The sequence below is a fragment of the Trematomus bernacchii genome, unplaced genomic scaffold (assembly GCF_902827165.1).
Source record: "Trematomus bernacchii unplaced genomic scaffold, fTreBer1.1, whole genome shotgun sequence".
NCBI classification, from domain to species: domain Eukaryota; kingdom Metazoa; phylum Chordata; class Actinopteri; order Perciformes; family Nototheniidae; genus Trematomus; species Trematomus bernacchii.
The window spans coordinates 5549746-5572045 of NW_022987641.1; the positions used below are offsets into that span (position 1 = coordinate 5549746).

At 39.5% G+C, this 22300-nt stretch overlaps 1 protein-coding gene across 1 annotated transcript in view; it reads left to right on the forward strand.

Moving 5' to 3' along the window:
* ppfia2 (PTPRF interacting protein alpha 2) overlaps positions 1–22300 on the forward strand; it is a 158487-nt gene that overhangs the window by 119925 nt on the left and 16262 nt on the right. Inside the window, exons 7-21 of the mRNA XM_034133513.1 lie at positions 3305–3526; positions 5488–5634; positions 10590–10724; positions 11047–11130; positions 11821–11952; positions 12065–12127; positions 12455–12546; positions 13663–13795; positions 14912–15126; positions 16100–16340; positions 18974–19003; positions 19125–19255; positions 20035–20207; positions 20817–20904; positions 22102–22104. Coding sequence (XP_033989404.1) covers positions 3305–3526; positions 5488–5634; positions 10590–10724; positions 11047–11130; positions 11821–11952; positions 12065–12127; positions 12455–12546; positions 13663–13795; positions 14912–15126; positions 16100–16340; positions 18974–19003; positions 19125–19255; positions 20035–20207; positions 20817–20904; positions 22102–22104 — 1889 coding nt within the window. The remainder of the gene's footprint in view (positions 1–3304; positions 3527–5487; positions 5635–10589; positions 10725–11046; positions 11131–11820; positions 11953–12064; positions 12128–12454; positions 12547–13662; positions 13796–14911; positions 15127–16099; positions 16341–18973; positions 19004–19124; positions 19256–20034; positions 20208–20816; positions 20905–22101; positions 22105–22300) is intronic.

A 22300-nucleotide genomic window follows, 5' to 3' on the forward strand; every position in this document is an offset into this window, starting at 1 on the left:
TGCTACAGGCATTTAGCATGGAACAAAATAAAAACAGTACACAACACGGTAGAATGAATAAAAAGCAGTAAAAAACAAACAATAAAAAATAATGATCTTTTCATTCGTCTAAGTAGGAGCTTAAAATAGGAACACAATGAAAAAATGTCATTCCTGAACAGGACAAGACATACAAGCGACACAATATATTTGGCTATTCTCAATTCATTGGACATAAACCTTAAATTGTCACTATGGATCTGGATGCATTGAAAGTCTTTTTAAAACATTTTTTTTTATATATATGCACAATATCAAAAGACCTCATATTTATTTATCTTTTAAAGATTAGGTCTAATTTTTCATTTATTTTCCTCACGTTACCTCAATGTCAAAATCACAGTTTATTGGTATTACACACGGCTCAATGCGTTCCTTCTGGTGTTTATTTGCCAGTATAAAATCTTAAAAAGGTTTCCATACATTCAGCCCTGCTGGTTGTGAAGGTGACCCACAGCCAGAAGTGACCTCAGCACTCTGATATTATGCAGCAGCACACGTGGACCTGCATAGCTGCATACAAATCTCTCTCTGGTTATTAATTTAGAGACAGAGGAGTAACTGCTTCCACATTAACAAAACTGACACCACATGAGAGCCCAAAACAGCTGACTCCAAATCCCACAGCAGAAATCCTTCAACATGCAGACACAGCATCTACATGTTACACAGGATACCTGGGTGGATCAATGGAGAGGCTTTTATGACTTACTGGAGGGGGAGAGTTGGGGGAAGAAAGTCAGCAGTAATAAAATGCAGGCTGTGTTGTGCAAAGGTATGGGCTAATGAGGCGATGGCTAGAAAATTAAGTCAAAATGTACTTGAGATGTAGATGAACAGCTGAAATGTGTTGAGGTGAGCCACAGTGACTGACAGGGATCAGATACAAAATTATATCATTTTAAGGTTAACACTTGAAATGATAGAGACACTTGAAAATGACAATGGAGTACAAAACGTAAACTATACTTGGTGTACTTAAGATTTAATTTAACTTTAAACTGAAAAGACGAGATTTAAAACCTTAAACAATTATATCTGAATCTGAAAACGTAAAATCTTTAAAAAAATACCTCAAATATTGTATTTTATATGAAAGTAAAAAATGAATATAATAACTATATTCAAAAGGTCGAAACAATATTCAAATTGAAAAAAAAATTCAAATGCTTATTTTTATTTTTGAAAACATTTTTATATTGAACTCCCAGTTTCATTTCTTTCTTTCAAATGATCAAAACTATTAACTTAGATTTAGTTCTATATAGTAAATAATGATGAGAATATAAAATCAGACCCCTTTAACTAAAATATAATTTGAATTAGAATTGAAATCAAACACTTTTACTATACTTAACAAGTCATTGCTGATGACCATAAAGTGCATCTTTGGATGGACGGGGAAAACACAACTGAATTGACAGCGGCTGTCATCAAATTTGTATCGACCATAACTCTTATAGAACAGATTGACTGGCTTAGTTGTAAATGTTAAATAAGATATTCACAAATGCTTTTGATTGACTCGTTGGTTAATTAACAGTTTTCACAGATTTTTACATTTGTTTTATATTTGATTGAGTTACTGTCAAATAAACCCCACTGAAAAATAGGCCTCTACCAATGGCAGGGTCAGCAGTTATCCCCAGCCAAATTTAGCAGAAACAAAATATATTTGCTCATGTGGGTGCAAAACTTCTCTCAGGTAATACAAAAAGAGAACATTCAAACTATGTGTTATGAAGCAGGTGTTTAAAATGTTATAGGACTAAATAAATATTGTTTCCGCATTTGCAAAATGTATCCTCTGTGGGACTGTTAAGATATTTTTACAATAAAATCTAGCTAAAACCTATAAATTGGCTCTTTTTATGAGAGTGCCGGAGCAGTGATATTAAAATCGGTGGTCTGATTCAGTGGGTCTCGTTCCCTGCCCGGGTTTATCATTGATCACAGGCAGCAGGCAGAGGACCCAATTAGATATGCCCTCACAGATGGATGGCCGAGGACGGGCAGCTGGGCCTGAAACACCAGAGAGACAGAGAGAGAAATCACTTTACTCAATCTTCCTTTCCACTTGCTTTACCATAATTACATTTGAACTTAAAGACCAAGTGTTGCTATTTAAAAAGCGTTTAGTTTAGCGAGTTGTTTTCTGATGCCTCAAACCCTTCCTCAAGTCAGATCTTTCGAGTTACCCCATCATTAATCTACCTCATGCAGAGACCCGTGCAGTGAGAACTCAGCGAAACCTAATCATATTTCTAATGCAAGTGTCAAAGCAATTTCTCCAATGGAGTCTGGAGTGATTCTCCGTCGTCTTTGTCACCATCTGAAATCAAAGCAGGGGCAGAGTCGGCTCCCTAACATGAATTTATTAGAGTGCTGATGTGTGTACCTCTCAAAAGAAGGAATAGTATCTGAAGTAGCAGCAAGGCTGATTTCTCAAGGCTTACTTCAACACACCACAGGAAGCGAGAGCGTCACAGGAAATCAGAAATTAGTTTTCCACCTGGTTAATTTCCACATGCTAATGTAAGTTAAATACCTATTTCTAGAGTTGGATGTTTCCAGTTACTTTTAACTTTTAGTTTCAATGTGGATAAAACAGGTTTTCAATAGAGACATCTGTAAGAAAAAGTGCTGTTCGTGGTATACTTTAAAGCACTAGATGTTAACTTGGCTTAGTGCATTTAAGTGTCCTATACCAAATAATAGCAAGCCAAGCATGCACATATTCATCAATGAACACTGCAGCAGCAACAAAGACACTGAAGATGACACTAAAAACCAAGATGATGATATGATTGTTCACTATGTTCACATTTTGGATGTTTAGACTTATGAGGACTCTGTAACTGTGTTTTTTTTTGGTTTTTTTATGAATATTTTTTATTCGATCTCATAGTTGTATGACTTTTTTCGTTATTTTTATTACTTTAAGCCTGATGTATAATAACTTATTTCCCTCAAACATGCTTTATTTATTCGGGAAAAAATGTATGCTTTTACTTAATTCAAAAAATTATGACAACTACTTTTTCTTAAAATATCATAATTCTGTAAAACTTTTTGATGGTGCACTTTGGACTTAATTCACAAATGATAACCAATTTCATCTTTAAAATAATATTACTTCTTTATTTCACATTTTTAACATCTTTAAGAAATACAGTTGCCAGAGTAAGCTTTTTGTAAGGCCAATGAAAAACAAAGATTTTTTTTTTTGTCCATCTAAAGCTAAAGGTTGCTCCTCTCTCCCCAGCGTCTGTCCAACGGCTCTCTGGAGTCGGTGCACGATGCGGGCCAGGTGGTGGAGCTGCAGGACCTGCTGGAGAAGCAGAACTACGAGCTGGCCCAGATGAAGGAGCGCATGTCCTCCCTCTCGTCCCGCGTCTCCGAAGTGGAACAGGAGCTGGAGACCGCCCGGAAGGACCTCATCAAGTCGGAGGAGATGAACCACAAGTACCAGAGGGACATCAAAGAGGTTACAGCACACACAGGCTGGGGACAGGGAGAAGCACACACACACACACACACACACACACACACACACACACACACACACACACACACACACACACACACACACACACACACACACACACACACACACACACACACACACACACACACACACACACACACACACACACACACACACACACACACACACACACACACACACACATTTGCAGGGGAATAACGGTTGCAAGAGAGACATCAAAGACAGCAGTGGCCTAAAAAAAGCTTCTATTTGCATATGCTCTCACAATCCCTATTCATGTGTTCCTGACACACACAAACACACATAGTTTAAGGCACACTGCTTTTTTAAAGTACACAATTATTAAAAAGCCTGTTTCATACAGTTATAAAAATATGCAGTTAAGATAAGAGATTCTAAAAACCACAAAACAAGAACAAACACTGAAGCATAGAAAAATAAATGTGTAGCCATAGTAGTCGCAACAAAATGGGGTTTAAATGAACTATATATCATTTAGAAGCCCTGTACCTTGCAAGAATATTGCTATTGGAGATCATACCCTTCCGTATGCACTCCTTAGGAGAACCTCTAAACACATGTGATAGTGTCTCCAATGGCAAAATGTCATACGTTTTTCATGCCATGCTGAAATATGGGGCTCTTCATCCAATTAGTTTAGTAGAGTAGAAATACCGAAGTGTAGGAATACTCTGTTAAAAGTAAAAGTCCTGTATTCAAAATGTTACATTGTACAAAAGTATTGGCCTCTTAATGTACTTTAAGCGCCAAAAGTAAAAGTACTCATTTAGCAGATTGGCCCATTCACAATCATATATCTGAATCTACAAAGTAACTAAGGGTACCACATACATGTAGTGAAGTAAAAGTGAAATATTGTAGTGGAAGTACAAAGTAGCAAAACATTTTACTTAAGTACAGTACCTGAGTGAACCTACTTGGTTATTTTACTCCACTGCCAGTAGGCAACCTACAGTATACACATCTCAATGACACACTCTTACACAACAACAAATAACTCCCAAGAAACAAGCAGCTGCCACTGTTTGAATCTCAAGCACCATTTCAAGCTAGAGTGGGGCAATGTAAAGCACCAAAACAGACAGTTTAATGCCACTTTACGGGACAAATTAGACTGTTTGTGTCATACAGTGCAATTAAGGAGCCCAATCATAAGCCCATTCAGTGGTCGTCAGTGTGAATGCCAGTGAAGAGGACTGAATATGAATACACGCTGATATATAGCCCTCGGCTGGAATTGCTATTGATTGCTAACATTGCAAGCAGACATGATGATTGTGGCCTGGTAAATACGGCCTTATCAGCCTTATCAGCAGTGTTATTACCTCCTCTGAGAGCAGCAGTTTGTTCAGCTCTACGTGGTTTTAAAAAACACAGGCGCATGGGTGTGCGTCATTCAGGAAATGAACTCTCAGAGCTTCAGAGATAATGTTGCCCTCATGTTTCATGGCAGCAGTGTGAGATTGTGATTTCTAATTTATTAAGCTTTATTGTTTATCATTTGGTATTTGACATGTTTCTGGTGTAGATTATACTGTCATTTTATACATAGAGCTAATCTGATAACAAAAGCTTCATTGCAGCACCGCTTTGTGTTTACATACAAGAACAAAAGTTATTTGTCCACAAATCTTGCTGTAATGAAGCAGTGTAAATGAATCCTTCTGTGAGTATTAAACCTAGAATTGCCTTATTGTTGAAATGTGCTACATAAAAACTTCCCTTAACTAGAATCCGAGCCACATATGTCTCAAATATAAAGCTGAAATATGAAACACACTGTGCAGCAATCAGAAACATTCTCTTCAAAATACTTAACACTGGAGCAAATTGCCCAAATAGTTTTAAGAATGCTCTCATCTTTGTTTTCATATTTCCGTTTTGCTCTGATTGCTCTGACTATGTTTGTCTGCATGCAGGCCATGTGTCAGAAAGAGGACATGGAGGAGCGCATTGTGACTTTGGAAAAACGCTACCTGAGCGCCCAACGAGAGTCCACCTCCGTGCACGACATCAACGACAAACTGGAGAACGAGTTGGCCAATAAGGAGGCGTTCCTCAGACAGGTCTGTATAATGCAAGAAAATGTTTATAAAGTCCATGTGAGTGAAAAAGAGGGTCAGTGGGAGCATCCATACTTGATCATGACATGGCAATCCTTAGAAGTTTTTCAAAATACAGTTTTTTTTTCACAGTGTTTCTTCACAAAACAGTTATGGGTCCAGGTGGCTGAAATGAAATGGACCAATCAGAGCTGAAATGCCTGACATGTTTCCATATAATATAACTGGATTCAGAAAGTAATTAAACATTCAAGCAGCTGGTTGTGCTTCCTGACAGTTAACAAAGCCCATAGAGGTTTGTCAATGAGAAAACCTCTTGACATTGTGTCAAATAAGGTCAGAGGAAATTACATCGGGAAATAATTTTGTTGGTTTTTATAAGCAGATGCTCACAGCTGAAAGTCTTCTTTATAACTTATGAAATGCTGAGCAATATGAACAAACAACGACACAGATTTATTCGCCTTTTGATGATTCTTCGTGATTCATCGCAGCCAATTAGACAAATTGCCTGGCCACAGAAGACTGAGTGACATTTTCATGAGCGCCGGCTTAAGCACCAGCTGAGCTCTGGGAGGATAGAAAGAATGTCACTCTAATATGAGCAGAGGACACCATGAGACACGAAAGCACCCTTTGACTTTGCTGTGAAGAAAGTTGCAAAGACACACAGAATTGACTCTGTTAACGCAATAGGATGACATTTTGCGAAATAAAATGTATTGCGGCGAGTTACATTATCAAATTTGCTCTCATATAGTCCAATAAATATAAATAGATGAAGGCTACAGCCAGCACATGTTAGCTTAGCTTAGCACGATGAAAAGAAACAGGGAAACGCCTAGCTTGACTTAGTCCAAAGTTATCAGAATCTGCCTTTGAGCACTTAAAGCTCACAAATTAACACAGTAGCCTATGTCTTTTTTATTCAATCCATACACAAACTGAAGTGTTATGTTGTTACCAAAGAACAGCGTAGTCATTTCCAGGCTTTATTCTAACTTAAGCTAACTTGCTTTTTGCTAACCTAAGCTAACTGGCCAACCCAGTCTCACGGCATTTCGTGGTATAGTCACAAAATGTAATCTATTGATTCGTGTTCACGAACACGATGTTCCCCTTTTTTTCTTGTCACACAGAACGATTTTAAAAGCAATGTATTTCTATTGGTAGTATGTTTCGTGCCTGCACCACGTCTTTTTGTCCGGTCGGGTCTTGGAAGACCGGAAGCTGTGTGGTTCATAAAAACATGTTCTTACTCAATATCAAGCCACGATTATTGTTTTTATTTTAAATTCTTTAATCTCTGACTTTTTTTGCCGTCCGTGAGGAAAATAAATGGGGCTCAGAATACTGAAATATGTAAATCTTTTTTTCCTTCTAATTTGTTATTCTTTTCTAAATAACACACTGTTATTTACTCAACAATAACACACAATTATCCTTGTTATTATTTATTTGTTTAATTCTATAATCTCTGGCTTTTTTGCCGTCCGTCAGGAACTGAATTTCAAAATAAAGTCACCGGAAACAGACGTACTGTAGGCCTATATATGGGACATTTTGAGCGTCATTGCGATACACACCCACTGAACTGATTACCCAAGATCCTCAGCTTTGGTTGAAGCTCGGTGATTGGATGTTTTAGCCGCAATGCAAGTTGGGATATGGTGTTTATGCGATATGAAATCCAAAATACATTTTTAAAAAAAAATAATAATAATACTTTAATCCGAGTGTGCTTGCTTTTCTCTTTGGAAGTCATCACATAACGGCATTGTAATACACGGTGCGGCTGCATTAAATATTACACATCTGCCGTAGTTCTTTATTTATAGAGCCCTGATTAGAAGACTTCTAGACAAACTGGAAGAACTGCCGCCGAAACTGAATACGTGACGTGGATCATAAATATATCAGCAATTAAACAACATCTTCAATTTCTCTTCACACAATACGTCTCCTTGCAGTATCAACACTAATTCGGCTGACTTTTATATTTGATCCAATTGGTAGATAGGCTGTATTTACACCATAACGGTGCACAGCTGATAGAAAGGGACTTGTAGTAATAAAGATATTACTGATTTTCTTTGAATATAAGAATGTAAATACTGAAATTGCATGTTTTACATGCTGCTGTGTATTACTTGGGATCAATAAAGTATATCTTATCTTATCTTATCTTATGATGATCGATGGCTACTGCCATATTTTCAAAATGTGCCTCTGAACCTTGACAAGTGCATGTTTCAGGCTTATCAATTAACAACAGGAGGGGTCACAGACATAAGACCAGCTATTAAATAAAGCTATTCTGACCTTAGCTATCATGTGGGTATATATTAATGCTGCCCATTATGGACACAAGCAATTTTCACCCATTTATTAATTATATGTTTTCAATGTGATAACACCAATGTGTTTCCTATCCCCTAAACCTCCAGGGGTGTACACAGTTTAATACTGGCAACTTCTAATTGTGGGAAAAACGTCTTTTAAAACTGCAATTCCCAGTAGAGACGTGCCATAGAACATGTTGCGAAACACAATAGCCAGCATGTGTAGTTCTGGGGGGGGGCTGGATCCGTTCACGTCCAGTTTTGGATAGTCTGCCATGGCTTCATTCCATTTCAAAGAGCTGTCTGACGCTCGGCGTAACCTTGGCGCACTGCCACTCCAAAATCCAATCACAGAGCTTGAGGACTAATCACGAGATTTGTCAAGCAAAGGGACTGTAGTCCCAAACGATAGCTGAGGATTATGGGTAGTGTAGTGTCTTCGGCCATCCTAAACTCCGAAAAAACTATTTGTTTTTCCGAATCGAAGGGGAAAAACACAAAAGCACTGTACACAATTTAAACCAATCAATGTTTGTTGTGTAATTAACAAGGATAAACTGATGTTTTTAGTTGATGAGTACTGCAGATTATTATGAAAACTTCGAGACCGGAAATACAGTTTTCACCCCAAGCTGTTGCCTGGCAACGCAATGCTGTTGATAGTTAAGGCTGATAATAACTTTATTTTGAAATTCAGTTCCTGGCGGACGGCAAAAAATCCCTAGATTATAGAATTAAACAAATAAATAAAAACAAGGATAATTGTGTGTTATTGTTGAGTAAATAACAGTGTGTTATCTAGAAAAGAATAACAAATTAGAAGGAAAAAAAGATTTAAAAAATACATATTTCAGTATTCTGAGGCTCTGAGCCCCATTTCTTTTCCTCACAGACGGCAAAAAAAAATGAGATTATAGAATTTGAAATAAAAACAATAATCGTGGCTTGATATTGAGTAAGAAAATGTTTTTTATGAACCACACAGCTTCCGGTATTCCAAGACCCTACCGGACAAAAAGACGTGGTGCAGGCACGAAACATACTTCCAATAGAAATACATTGCTTTTAAAATCGTTCTGTGTGACACGACAAAAATGGGAAAATCAATAAATTACATTTCGTATAACACGAAATACCGTGAGACTGGGTTGAACTGGCTGCTGACCCAAGCAACACATTCACCATGCGTCTAGGAACCTACTCCAAAGCCTTTGGGTTCAGCTTCTTCTACCAAACACAAACACACTTCCTCCTTGCTGGCTGTGTAACGAGTTTACTTGTTGTTTTGCCAGAAACTGAACTAGTCTGCTGGTGTTTGAGGATGAGTCGTTCAGGGGGATGTTGGCTTGGCCGTCAGTACAGAAGGATGAAGGCATGAGATGAAATGATGAGCAAAAAGGCAAAAATAAAGATGGATGGATAGGCACCTAGGGGGGACATCGCAAGCAAAAGCACACTGTCATGCTTCCCCAGTGTCATCTTAGAAAACATCACACAATACAACACACCCCTGGATGACTCCAGTCTAATGATTGCTTATTGAGCTGCCAGGCCCGATGCTTTTGGGAGCAGAGCATCTGGCGCTGGAGGGAAAGGCTGCCAATCCAAGCCCCAAAAAAAGAGTCTTTAAAGTGATCAGAGCCCGAGGAAGGCAGAGAGAAAAGTCTCGACTCGCAACAGGGAAATAAAAAGCTCTTGGTGGCAGCGTCACAGTGCATGCTGGGATTCATTTCCACCTTCTAATCTATTTGAATGCTTAATAAGGGCCATTACCAGTTTCTGCTGACTAAAAGTTGCCATTGTCACTCTTGGCAAGTGCCGGGTTGCTGCTATTCTCACTCTGTCATGGTGCTATTTTAGAGAAGGGTTGAGGCTCGCTGCCAATGCCTTCAGTAGCCAGTCCTCCTACGAAAGATATCTGTGATTCTATTTCTACCAGGCCATGATGCTCTGCTGACATTATAAAGATAAACACACATTCACAGAAGTCTTTTTTATTTATAAAATGGCTGGTATATGGTGAAGAAAACACAAATATCATATACTATTCTCAATTTAACTTCACGGAAATGCTGGCATTTTTGTTAAACAAGCTATTGAAAAATACTACTTATTTCTACTTTCAACTCTTTTACAATAGCTATCATATTTTGGTAAGAAATCTCCTTGTTTCTTTTATATTTTCTAGTTTTATTTGATTTCTGTGCTTATTGCTGTAATTGCAAGCTCATCACTTATGCAAATACATAAGGGTTAACATTTTAAATAACAAAGCAAGCACACTAATAAAATCAAATAAGTACACATCCATGGTAAAAACTTTTTTTTTAAGAAAAATGAAAGAAGATTCTGGAAAATGCATTTCTCTTTATATTCTTGTGTTTTGCCATCAGTACATACTGTTGTTTAGTTTGAACAGAAATATAATTTTCACTCACTAAGTCAGTTTCTATTTTATCTTTCGTGCTTCCAATGTAAAGCTACTGTTGATACAACTACTCCTAAAAGGCTTGAAAGACATAAGACAATTCCACACAAATTCTATGGGAGAAGTAACAGTTTGCAAAATCTCGTAAAGCTTCCAAATGAATATCTACTTATGTTGTGTGTGTGCAGATGGAGGAGAAGAACCGGCAGCTACAGGAGAGGCTAGAGCTGGCAGAGCAGAAGCTCCAGCAGACCATGAGGAAGGCGGAGACGCTGCCGGAGGTGGAGGCTGAGCTGGCACAAAGGATAGCAGCCCTCACCAAGGTAACAACACACACGTACATAAACACACATACTGTTGACACATTCCCATAGATACGCTCGTCTCTTCATGTTTTCTATACGTGAGTGGACAGCTGCATGGCTAGCCTGGCTGGAGCTCTCTTCCTCTTTCATTCTGTCCTTTAGTGGCCTCCTTCTCCATCTAGCTCTCTTTCCTGTCCTGCTTTAAAACAATAAACATCCATCTTTGAGTTATGGGTGGAGGCTTTGGCTTGTGTCGTCGCCACAGCTTTTCTTTGTTGCTCAAACATTCAGATCATCGTGCCCTCTTTTGTCCTGTGTGTGCTGTTTCTTCCATCTGTAGGCGGAAGAGCGTCACGGGAGCATTGAGGAGCGAATGAGGCACTTGGAGTGCCAGCTGGAGGAGAAGAACCAGGAGCTGCTGCGGGTGAGTCAGCGAGGAGAGGATGTGCCAGGCAGCCACGCCCGCTGCAGGGGCACGACACACTGTCTGCTTCATCACACTGACACCAAATCCATGTTTCACACACTCAGTTCGTCAAATACTCACAAAGGATGCAATACTGTGCTACTTATTTTAGATCACATTAGCATCGCCATTGTCTTCGCAGCCACATTTTATAGTATCATCCCAAAATGGCAGTTTAGGAAAGAAATGTCTTATGTAGTTGTAACCTCTGGGTTCACAAAGGTAGTGGTCCTTCTTGGAGAAACAGTAAGCATATCTGGCAGGATAGAAACTTTATGTTAACCCTGCATTGTTTAAGGGCATGCAATGTAGTATACAGTGACAGCTTGTGGGGGTAAAGAGATCATATCACTTCCAAAATAAAAGTAGAACACAAAATGGTAAATGTACAAAATACCAGCTGTACTGTAAGTCTTAACAATTATTTCATTAATTCAAGACTAGACATTTCTTGTTACCATAATATTGTTTGCAGTAAACCTTCGAGTTTATTCTCTGAGGTCACAATATGTGTTTACTTCAAAAACAGTATTTCTGTTTGTCTCAACTGGTAAACTGATGCAATAGATTTTGGGGGTTCATGTTTAGAAAGTCAGTTGATATGACCTTGAAATATAACTCTTCAATTGTTTCCTTGACTGCCTCCAGGCTCGACAGAGAGAGAAGATGAATGAAGAGCACAACAAGCGTCTGTCGGACACGGTGGACCGGCTCCTCACAGAGTCCAACGAGCGACTTCAGCTCCATCTGAAGGAGAGGATGGCAGCGCTCGAGGAGAAGGTTCAAGATGGCTGCTATTGTCCTTGGAAACATATCTATTAGCTGTGTCCAGTGAATGTCAGGAAGAGGTGGGATTTTTCCCCTCTAACTTTATTCTCCATTTCCTTTGCAGAATTTGTTAATCCAAGACTCTGAAGGTTACAGAAAACAGTACGAAGATTCAATCCATGTCAAAGTAAGTAAGCTCTTACATTTATATAAGGTTGCTTGATTAACCTATTTTTAATGGGAAAATAATCAGGTTGGTTGTGGGCATTTACATTTTTTTAATAAATATCTGAAGTTATATGCTCATAATCTTAATGCGTAAGTATTTTCCAAGCAGCATGTAAATATTCAGCAATGTGAAGATAATAAGCCACAATGGCTCTCAGTTATGTGACTCCACAGTGTCGACGGGCAGCAATATTAATAATTTACGATATGATAATGATCATTCTTTAGAGTTTAATATCATAGACGGGTTCTATAATGGCGTCTTTTGTCAAATTGTTTTGTGCAGACACATCTGGCAGAGGAGATTGATAAACTGAGATCAGAGCTGGACCAGTTCAGATTGAGGGCAGGATCCCTCACAGAACCCACCCTGTCACGGTAGGTTGTGTGTGTGTGTGTGTGTGTGTGTGTGTGTGTGTGTGTGTGTGTGTGTGTGTGTGTGTGTGTGTGTGTGTGTGTGTGTGTGTGTGTGTGTGTGTGTGTGTGTGTGTGTGTGTGTGTGTGTGTGTGTGTGTGTGTGTGTGTGTGTGTGTGTGTGGTGTGTGTGTGTGTGTGTGTGTGTGTGTGTGTGTGTGTTGTGTGTGTGTGTGTGTGTGTGTGTGTGTGTGTGTGTGTGTGTGTGTGTGGTTGTGTGTGTGTGTGTGTGTGTGTGTGTGTGTGTGTGTGTGTGTGTGTGTGTGTGTGTGTGTGTGTGTGTGTGAAGGTTTGGCTTCTATGTTTTTTGCAGGCTAAGTATACTATAGAATTGAAGCCATATGTGATTTTAAACCACTTGACCCTGAAAATCTTCACGATACAATTGACTGTCTGCTACGTTTTACAGACAGATAGACTAAGGAGAGGCTTTCTGTGCCTCATCTGGTGATAAAATATACTTTTTATATGATATTTTACATAGCTATTACAGTTAAGAAAGCATCTCCATTACTTTGTTATTTGTATTTGTTATTATTTGATTGCCTAAGATTCAATACAAATCTAATAAAACCTGTTTTCAACATGCAAAAGATCTTCTCCCAGCAGAGGTGCTTTTATTGTATCCGTCACTGATGAAAGAATTTGCTCTGCGCTATTGTTAGAATCACTGCTTTCACTGAACTCTCCGTATCTATTCTTGGAATGTCTTTTTTTTCCTGCTGCATGAAGATCTAATATTCATCCCTGATGTGTTGACAGTAGCTGGCTTCATCTCCTGCATATACAAGCAATTTGCAGCAATTGGGGCATACATAATGCTCGCTGATCCTTCAAAAGTACACTGTACACAACACAATTGTTACAACTATTACTGCACTTGAAGAACCAAAACATAAGATGTGATTGGTTTGTCTGCATAGCTGAAATGTTTGCCTCATCTTTTGTAATCAATCAACAACTCAGGCACAGTACCTGCATAGGATAAATCTCTTCTTTAATGTATCTAGATGTTTTTATGAGCCCACATTCATATTAAGTTGACATGTAGGATTACTAAGAATTTTATTTTTCTCTCAGGTCTCATCTGGACACATCAGGTGAGCTCCGATTCTCGTTGGGATCTCTGGCTGAAACCCAGTCGGACCACTACCGCTCAGCCAAGGTCATCCGGCGGCCGAGGAGAGGTCGAGTGGGTCTGCATGAAACCAAGGTGAGGCAGGGAGTCTTCTTCATATTCATTTACATGTGTTACCCATGAAGATACAAACTCAAAAAAGCAAGAATCCTGCGGGTACATTAGCTTTGAAAAATTATTTGAAGCACTTCTGCATTAGTTTTTTTATCTTTTCTAAATATAGTTTTTCTACTTTCACTATTTATAAATTCCCTGTTGTAAGCTCTTTAAGTTAGAAGTTGGCACACGCAGTAGAACAAAATCTGGAGAACTTTGAGGCCGTAGCCAATTCTTAAAGTCTCCAATATATAATCCTGAATCATGTTCAATATGAATTAAGGGCAATTTTACCTGAATTATGATATGCATTGGGAGAGATAAAGCCAAGTTTAAGTTTAAAAGGAGATCTGGTCTGTCATACTTTGGCTGGATCATCTCATTCGTGCAGTTTTGGTGACGAGAGACCGTGCTTTAGGGCTGGCGTAGGATTTTCTATGTTGTTACTGCGAAATGTATCATCACCAAGAGAGTAAACAGTGGAGGAGATCAGCTTGTCTCATCTCTTTTTAAAGTGGCACACAGTTTCATTTAATGAGCCAGCAGGGGTAGAGTCCAGACAAGCCTCTCCCAGGAAAAAAATACTTCTGTTCAGCAAATATCAGTGTGCTGTGCAGAACAAACCATGAATCATATCGTGTCCCTTTAAAGCTAAATTAAAACTTTAAAGTAGTTAACAAACATATTATGTTGCATGCTTATTATGTTGAGACATTAAGGACATAGAAGTAAGTAATGAGGATAATGTTGTTTGCTACAAGTAAGGCGTAAATAAAATGTGTTTCCATAATGTTGTCTGTAATGTGTTTAATGAAGTTATTAGGAAACTAGTTAAGTTAAGTGTAGGTTAATTTACTTGCAGAACAAATGTCTCCTACAAATATTGTAAGAACATAATTTAGTCACTTTGGATAAAAGCGCCAGCTAAATATATTGTATTGTAATTACCTAATAGCTTCTAATAAAAAGTCTCATTAGAGGACAGAAATGTTATTTGATTAAATTAAGGAAATATGTTTGAGTTACCTTTGGATAACAGCAATTCCCCCAAGATTTGAAATGTATTCAATTTAAATCCCCTGTGTTCCTGTGCAGGCTAAATCTCTGGGGGAGCATGAGTGGCGCTCGCAGCAGCTCGGGGTTTTGGGCCATCACTTCGAGAGCGACACGGAGATGTCGGACATCGATGACGACGACAGGGAAACGATGTTCAGCTCCATGGACATGCTCTCACCCGGCGGACACTCTGATGCACAAACGCTGGCCATGATGCTGCAGGAGCAGCTGGACGCTATCAACAAGGAGATCCGGTACCTGACACACTGTTCATTCAATATTAATGTGCTCCTATTCTGCTTTAAATCAGGTTCGCACTTGTTGTGTTATAAAGATTAATTCCCAGGAAGCTGTGCATTTTTCTTTTGTGTTTGACTGCGGGGTGACCTAGCAGATTACTCTTTCTGCATGGCTTTTTGGAATGTCACTGTACCATCACTCTTCCTGAAGCCATAGACACTAAATGCTTCAGGAAATCCGCCTCTTGCTTGTTAATGCTGTAATTACCTTGTGCTGATAAGTATTCATAACCCCACAGAGGCTCTGCACAGTTCTTTATTTCAAGGGTTCTTAATGTGACTTTTGGTCTTGGCTCATTTACATCCCAATCAATAGACACAGTGCCACATTTCTTTCAGGAAGAGTTCATTTAAATCTGATGGCAGATAGGGATCATGACTGCAAGGAGTCGAGCTCTCTGCTAATTACAAAGTTAAGCCCTCGGTATGGCTGAAACTAATCTGACTTTTAGCCTTTTATCTCCTCATGTTGGCCTTCAATTAGTCCGCCTTATACTGTAGGTAATTAATGGAGTTTGTTACATAAATCTCCATAAATCTACCTCTAAACTATGTAGCCGAGATACTGATTAAAAGATTCAATTTTTATATTTCAAGCTGGAAAATATCGCAATTGGATGTTACAATTTCTGTATACGCTCTGTATTGCAAGATGTTCCTGATGCTTTTATTTATTACTTTTGATGTATTACCTTTGTTTGTCCATACATGTATTATCCCTTTAACTAAATGAAAGAAACTAATTTCTTTACAGGGAGAATACGTGACAATCTGAAAGCAGTTTGTTTTTTAAGTGGAACAAAAAACATAAAGCCCACATAAATAAAGAAAAATTATTCTACAAAACGTTCAAAATAATAATTAAAGGAATACGATTAATTTAAATTATAATTCATCAACTAATTTATAATCTGAATCATCTTGGAAGGCTGATCCAGGAGGAGAAGGAGTCGACGGAGCTGCGGGCGGAGGAGATTGAAAACCGGGTGGCGAGTGTCAGCCTGGAGGGCCTGAACCTGGCTCGCATGCACCACCACGGAGCCTCCATCACCGCCTCAGCCACCGCCTCCTCCCTCGCCTCCTCCTCCCCGCCCAGCGGACACTCCACCCCCAAGCTGGACCCTCGAAGCCCCGCACGGGACATGGAGCGCATGGGGGTCATGACACTGGTGAGCTGCTATACTAAATGTAGATCACCTGTCCATCACCACAGGACTCACCTGTCCATGACCTGAAGGTTCAGGAACAGATTGACTAGCATATTACTCATTCTATTTGTGTTTAAACTGTCAAAACGTGTTACTTCTTATAAAGTATACTCATCTAATCTGATCTAATTTAATCCAAACCAAATCAGCATTTTCTTGGATGTTACAATAGGATACAACAATAGAATAACCTTTTCTTTAACTATTAGTTGAAGCGTTATTCAGCCATTTGTATTTATTTTGTAAGTAAAACACATTATTACATGAATTGGGTCAAACTCATACAGAGAAAAGGTGTTTGAGATATCACAACTGTCATTTTTTGAACTGATTCCCATTTTGAAAGTGTATACATACCAGAGGTGTGGACTCGAGTCACATGACTTGGACTCGAGTCACCAATTTGATGACTTTGGACTCGACTTGACAAAATCACAAAACACTTGCGACTTGACTTGGACTTGAACACCAATGACTCGGGACTTGACTTGGACTTGAGCCTTCTGACTTGAGGTGACTTGATAATTTAATTCAGGGGTCTCAAACACGCCGATCGCGAGATGCCGCTAGAAGAGCAGACTCCCGTCGGGGAGAGCAGAATCTTCAGCCGCTGCAACTCTTGCTGAGAATCCATGCAGGCAGGGGCGGGACTTTATTTTGCTGAGCCACCATGCGGCCAATCATATGCGAGGACACACTAGGATCATACCATTATGTGAAAGAAGGGTGGGGGGCAGACGCTCCAAAGACAGCAGGTGTAGTGGTACAGGCCAGCTACACAGAGCGACGGGGAGACGGGGAGCCGGATTTAAATGCAAGCGCGTCGGAAAAAGTCAAGAAATGAGCAAAAACCGAAAAAAGAAGCAGCATCTGGCTGCATTTCAATGATATTGGAGAAAGCAAAGCTGAGTGCAGGATTTGTAAAATGAAAATAACCTTCAGAGCAGGTTTTGTTTTGGTAACCACTCAGGATGTATTGTCAGAGGTGGGAGAAGTTCAGATCTTGTACTTGAGTAAAAGTACCTGAGTGTAGGAATACTATAAAAAGTCCTGCATTCAAAATGTTACTCAAGTAAAAGTACAAAAGTATTATCATCAAAATATAGTTAAAGTACCACCTGCAGAGGGATCTAGATTCAGGTGTTCTTTTCCCCATAGAGACGCCTCGCTGCACATTATCCCTGGCATAAAGATAGATTGTGGGTCCCTTATAACATGCTGTACACAGTGGAAATAAACATTCTGGTCACCTCAACATCAGGGATCTTATCCATTAAACTCCTTCTGAATCAAACCGTCACGGTAGCCTTACCTTACTTATCCCTCTTACAATAGAAGAAAAACACGTTACTTTACCAGCAGAGAGAGAATGGATTATTAAATTATTAATGTGACTAATAAAGAGCAGTTTGATTATTAAGTATTATTCTGTTGATCGATGTCATTACATTTGTTGAAAAGCACATAAGGACTTGTTTAAGACTCGTTTTGTCAAAGTTTAGGACTTGGACTTGACTTGAACTTGCCCATCCTGACTTGAGACTTGACTTGGACTTGAGCGCTGAGACTTGACTTGGACTTGAGCGCAAAGACTTGAGACTTGACTCGGACTTGCAAAACAATGACTTGGTCCCACCTCTGATACATACATTCAAATGTTCGATTGTATACATATTTTGATATTAGAATGTCCTTCATTTAAGTTAGCCGTAGGTAACGCCAGGCAGATTAAAACATCTTAATCTTTAGGTGGTGCCCTTGTTTTAGTTTTTTGGAGTCTAGACATGTTTTGACTAGAGGTGAATATGTTTATGAGCAAAGCAGGTAAATATGCAGAAGCGAGAAGAGTTTGTATTTGCTTGTATTTTTCATCTTCTGTTTATCTTGGCGAGCCTTACAGTAAGCCTCCAGTATTGTAAGATATCAGGTCCAGCATCCAGAAGCCTCCAGTTTTGTTGCAAAAAAAAATCCATAAAAAATCAACTATATTATTACAAGAGCAACCGCTAGTTTGAAAAATGACCTTGTGAGGAACCCAATTACAAAACATGTCTGACTCTTATTTGTAGTGCTGTGATTTAAGTCCTTAAGGGATTTGCTTTCCTCACATCACACAGTGGTGTTGATTTGAGTTTGAGGATATGCTAAGAGTTCTTTCAGGGATTACAGATGTATTTTTAGAGATCATACCACTTTTGTAAGTAAGTGGAGTTACAGTATGTGTTTTCTATAATGTGTATCTCACTTCCTTGTGCAAACGCTACCATATGTCCATAGCAGCTTATGTATAATGCAACTCGATAGTCAAATTACGTTTCTTGCAGTTCCTCTAAGAATAGAAAATGATATGTTCACACTCCAGATGTGTCCATTACCTAACTAAATATTAATATATGTTCCCATAATCCACCAGAACAAAAGAAGTGTGTGCTTTATCCAGAGTTGATGCTGTGGTTTTGGACAACGGCTCAAGAGCATCTTAATGTGTATGATGTTATATAAATGATTCAACGGTCTTTTATTATCAACATGAAAGTGATTTTTGTCCCTTCTTTAAATAATAAATGTTGTGTTTTCTTTTCTCTGCCCAACAGCCCAGTGACCTGAGGAAGCACAGGAGAAAGGTACACACAGTATCAACTCACTGTTTAATAATATGATCGCTGTGACAACACCTTAGATAAATGGGTGATTCACAAACCGAGGGTCACGTCTAACGCCCCGTTCTTCCTCTTCGTCCCTCAGATAGCAGCGGTGGACGAGGACGGCCACGAGGACAAGGCCACCATCAAGTGTGAGACGTCCCCCCCCACCACGCCCCGCACCGTCAGAATGACACACACACTGCCAGCCTCCTCGCACAACGACTCACGAGGGTAGGCGTCAGCTGTACAAACATCCATTTTTGTAATGCTGTTGTCGGAGTCTGGCATTAATTCATGTTTAGACTTCTTACTGCTAATTTCATAACTATTTATTTAATTTACCAACTGATTAAGAGAGGTTTTATCTGATTGTATCTCTATCTCGGTTGCTAATAATAGTCTTTCTTGTCAATTGTAAGGTTGATATATGGATGGGAATTAAGATGTGTTATTCAGAAGTAGCTGGAATTTTGGGAGGCATCATTTTAACGTCTACTAGAAATAATCTGGGTACTTTTTCAAACATGAAGCACAGGCAGTAGCAACTGTATTAGATGAGTCTTCAGTAAGAGCGTGGATAAATAGGCTTAGAAAAGCAAAGTCGGGGAAAGTGGCAAATACTGCAAAAAAGAAATGGTAAGTAAGGTGATGATTCTTGAAGAGGAATTAATTATATTCAAAGGTATGTAAACTTTGGTAAACCCGCTATTAATAACTCTCTATTCTCATAATTATTCAAAAATAAAATATTTTTTCACAAGGGTATTAATGATGATCTAAAGCTGTTGACCTTTGAGAAATAATCTGACTCTGAATTGTATAAAAAGCTTTACCCATGTTCGTGTGTGTGTGTGTGTGTGTGTGTGTGTGTGTGTGTGTGTGTGTGTGTGTGTGTGTGTGTGTGTGTGTGTGTGTGTGTGTGTGTGTGTGTGTGTGTGTGTGTGTGTGTGTGTGTGTGTGTGTGTGTGTGTGTGTGTGTGTGTGTGTGTGTGTGTGTGTGTGTGTGTCAGGATGGGGTCCTCTCTGGAGGCGGAGGGCGGCAGCGTCGGCAGCAGCCAAGACTCCCTGAGCAAGCAGCCAAAGAAGAAGGGCATCAAATCCTCCATCGGACGGCTCTTTGGCAAGAAGGAGAAGGGCAGGATGGGACATATGGCACACAGACATGTCATGGTAGATCCACAAGGTGGGCGCTGAGTCATGCTTTAACAATAAGGATCGCTGCAGATTAATCATACAACAAATTGCCATGTGGTATAAAAATTGTGTTTTTTTTACGGAATGAAATAAAATAATGTAGTGCAGTAACATTAGGTCATCCATCACATATACAATCCTACATACTTGTTTGAAAAACTATTTAATAGTTCTAAAAATCAATGCTTTACTCATCGAAATCAAGAGAGTCCTGGGATTTTTAAATTAATTTTGCTTAGTTCAAATAACGTTTTTCTTAATTTACCCAATAAATCTGGCTAACACTAATAGATTGATTGCTGATATACAATATAAAACTATTGACATTTTTAAATGTGTCAATGATTCAGGACTTGCATTCATACTGACCGCAAAATACAAATAGCTGCTTAATTTTATTCTATATGTTCTTAAAAAGATCTTTAATTTAACTTGTTGAAACCTGCCAAAATGTATCAAAACCTGATAAGAAATTGAGGGAAAACTATAACTTATTATTGTAATCATAGGCAAATATAATTAAAAAAAAAATGCATATTATATAGTATAGGTTTCAGTTAGTATTAACTGATATCCGGTGTTTCTCCTCTTCTCTCAGCCACCATGATGGACCCAGACTCGGGCCAGGAGATAGGCGTGGGGAAGCTGGGCACTCAGGCTGAGAAGGACCGCAGGTTAAAAAAGAAGTAAGCTTTGTCCTCAGAACCACATCACTATTCCTCAAAGCAAACACACACTGGTCCCTCAGCAGAGTCTTCAGATACACAGCTACAAATATTAAGTTCATGGTCACATTTAAGAGAAGCTTTGTGTCCGATGTGACCTTTGACACAGACAGAGGCTATCTCCCTCTCGTCCTGTGTTTACCTCCAGCTTTCTCTCTCTGAAAACACAGCTATGCAATAACATCACCCCCTCTGAGGGAGGATCGATAGAAAGCAGGAGCCGGATCAGACTCCAGGAGCACGGATCGGCCTCGCTGTATTCAGACGCCATATCAGACTATTGATCCAGGCTGAAAACACTATTAATCTCACACAGATACTTTGGGAGCTATAGAAGCCTCGCCCATAGATTACACTCACACATCAGGCGTGGTCTGCCCTGCAGGAGAAGGAGGAAACCCCTTTTGCAAATCTTTCAGCAGGAGTGTGTGTATGTGTGTGTGCGCATTTGCCATGCCCCTGTGCCAAATGATGAATGTCATTTGCTCGAAGTGCACATTGAGTTGTCATGACGATTAACTTTGCCTCCCATGTAGTCAATAGAGAGTATCGTGTGTTGTACGTTGACAAATGTGTTGTTTTTCCTCCACGGCACTGACCTCTCCATAGCAGTGTTTCCGGGATTAAGGCCGCACCACCACCTTGCATCTTGGCGCCTCCTCCACACTGCATGCCATTGAGCTGCCTGCACAATACTTCCATTTCAGCATCTTGATCGATCAATACCGCTGTGGTTTCTCATTGTGTGTTTTCTACTCTTATTTATCTTCAAAGAGGTGACCTGAATGTATCTGAGCATCTGAATGTAAGGCCGTGGAGGGGGTCTTGCTGTGTTTCAGTGCATTTTCTCATTTCCTCTGCTGCACGAGATGTGGTCAGGACTGCATTGTAGAAGACGACTTTTTTTTTAAATGTTTAACCGGTCTACAGATGCTCCTGTAAACAAATGTCCTCCATTGTGAGATCTACGTGTGTGTGTGGGTGTGTGAGCGCACGTGATTTTGTGTAGAGCCGTATCTTTCGATGCCTATTGACTCATTAACATGTGTGTACTTTTGTCTCCCCGTCGCTCTCCCTCTTTCTCTCCCTTCTTTGCTCTCTGATTCTCTCTTCTCTTACCCCTCCTCTCCCTCTCATCATCCTCTGACTCTAACAAAGCGGGTAAGTTGTGAGGATGTATAACTGACCTCCTGGATATGAAACATTGTCTCAGCCATTTTGCCCTGTCTGCCATCTCTTCCTGTCTGTCTGCCATCTCCCGAAAAGACCAGTGCCAAAGCTGACGTCTCTTTTCTATCTGTGTATCTATCTATCCTTCATGGCTGTTAACGACGCCATTGCGTTCTTTCTTTTCCTT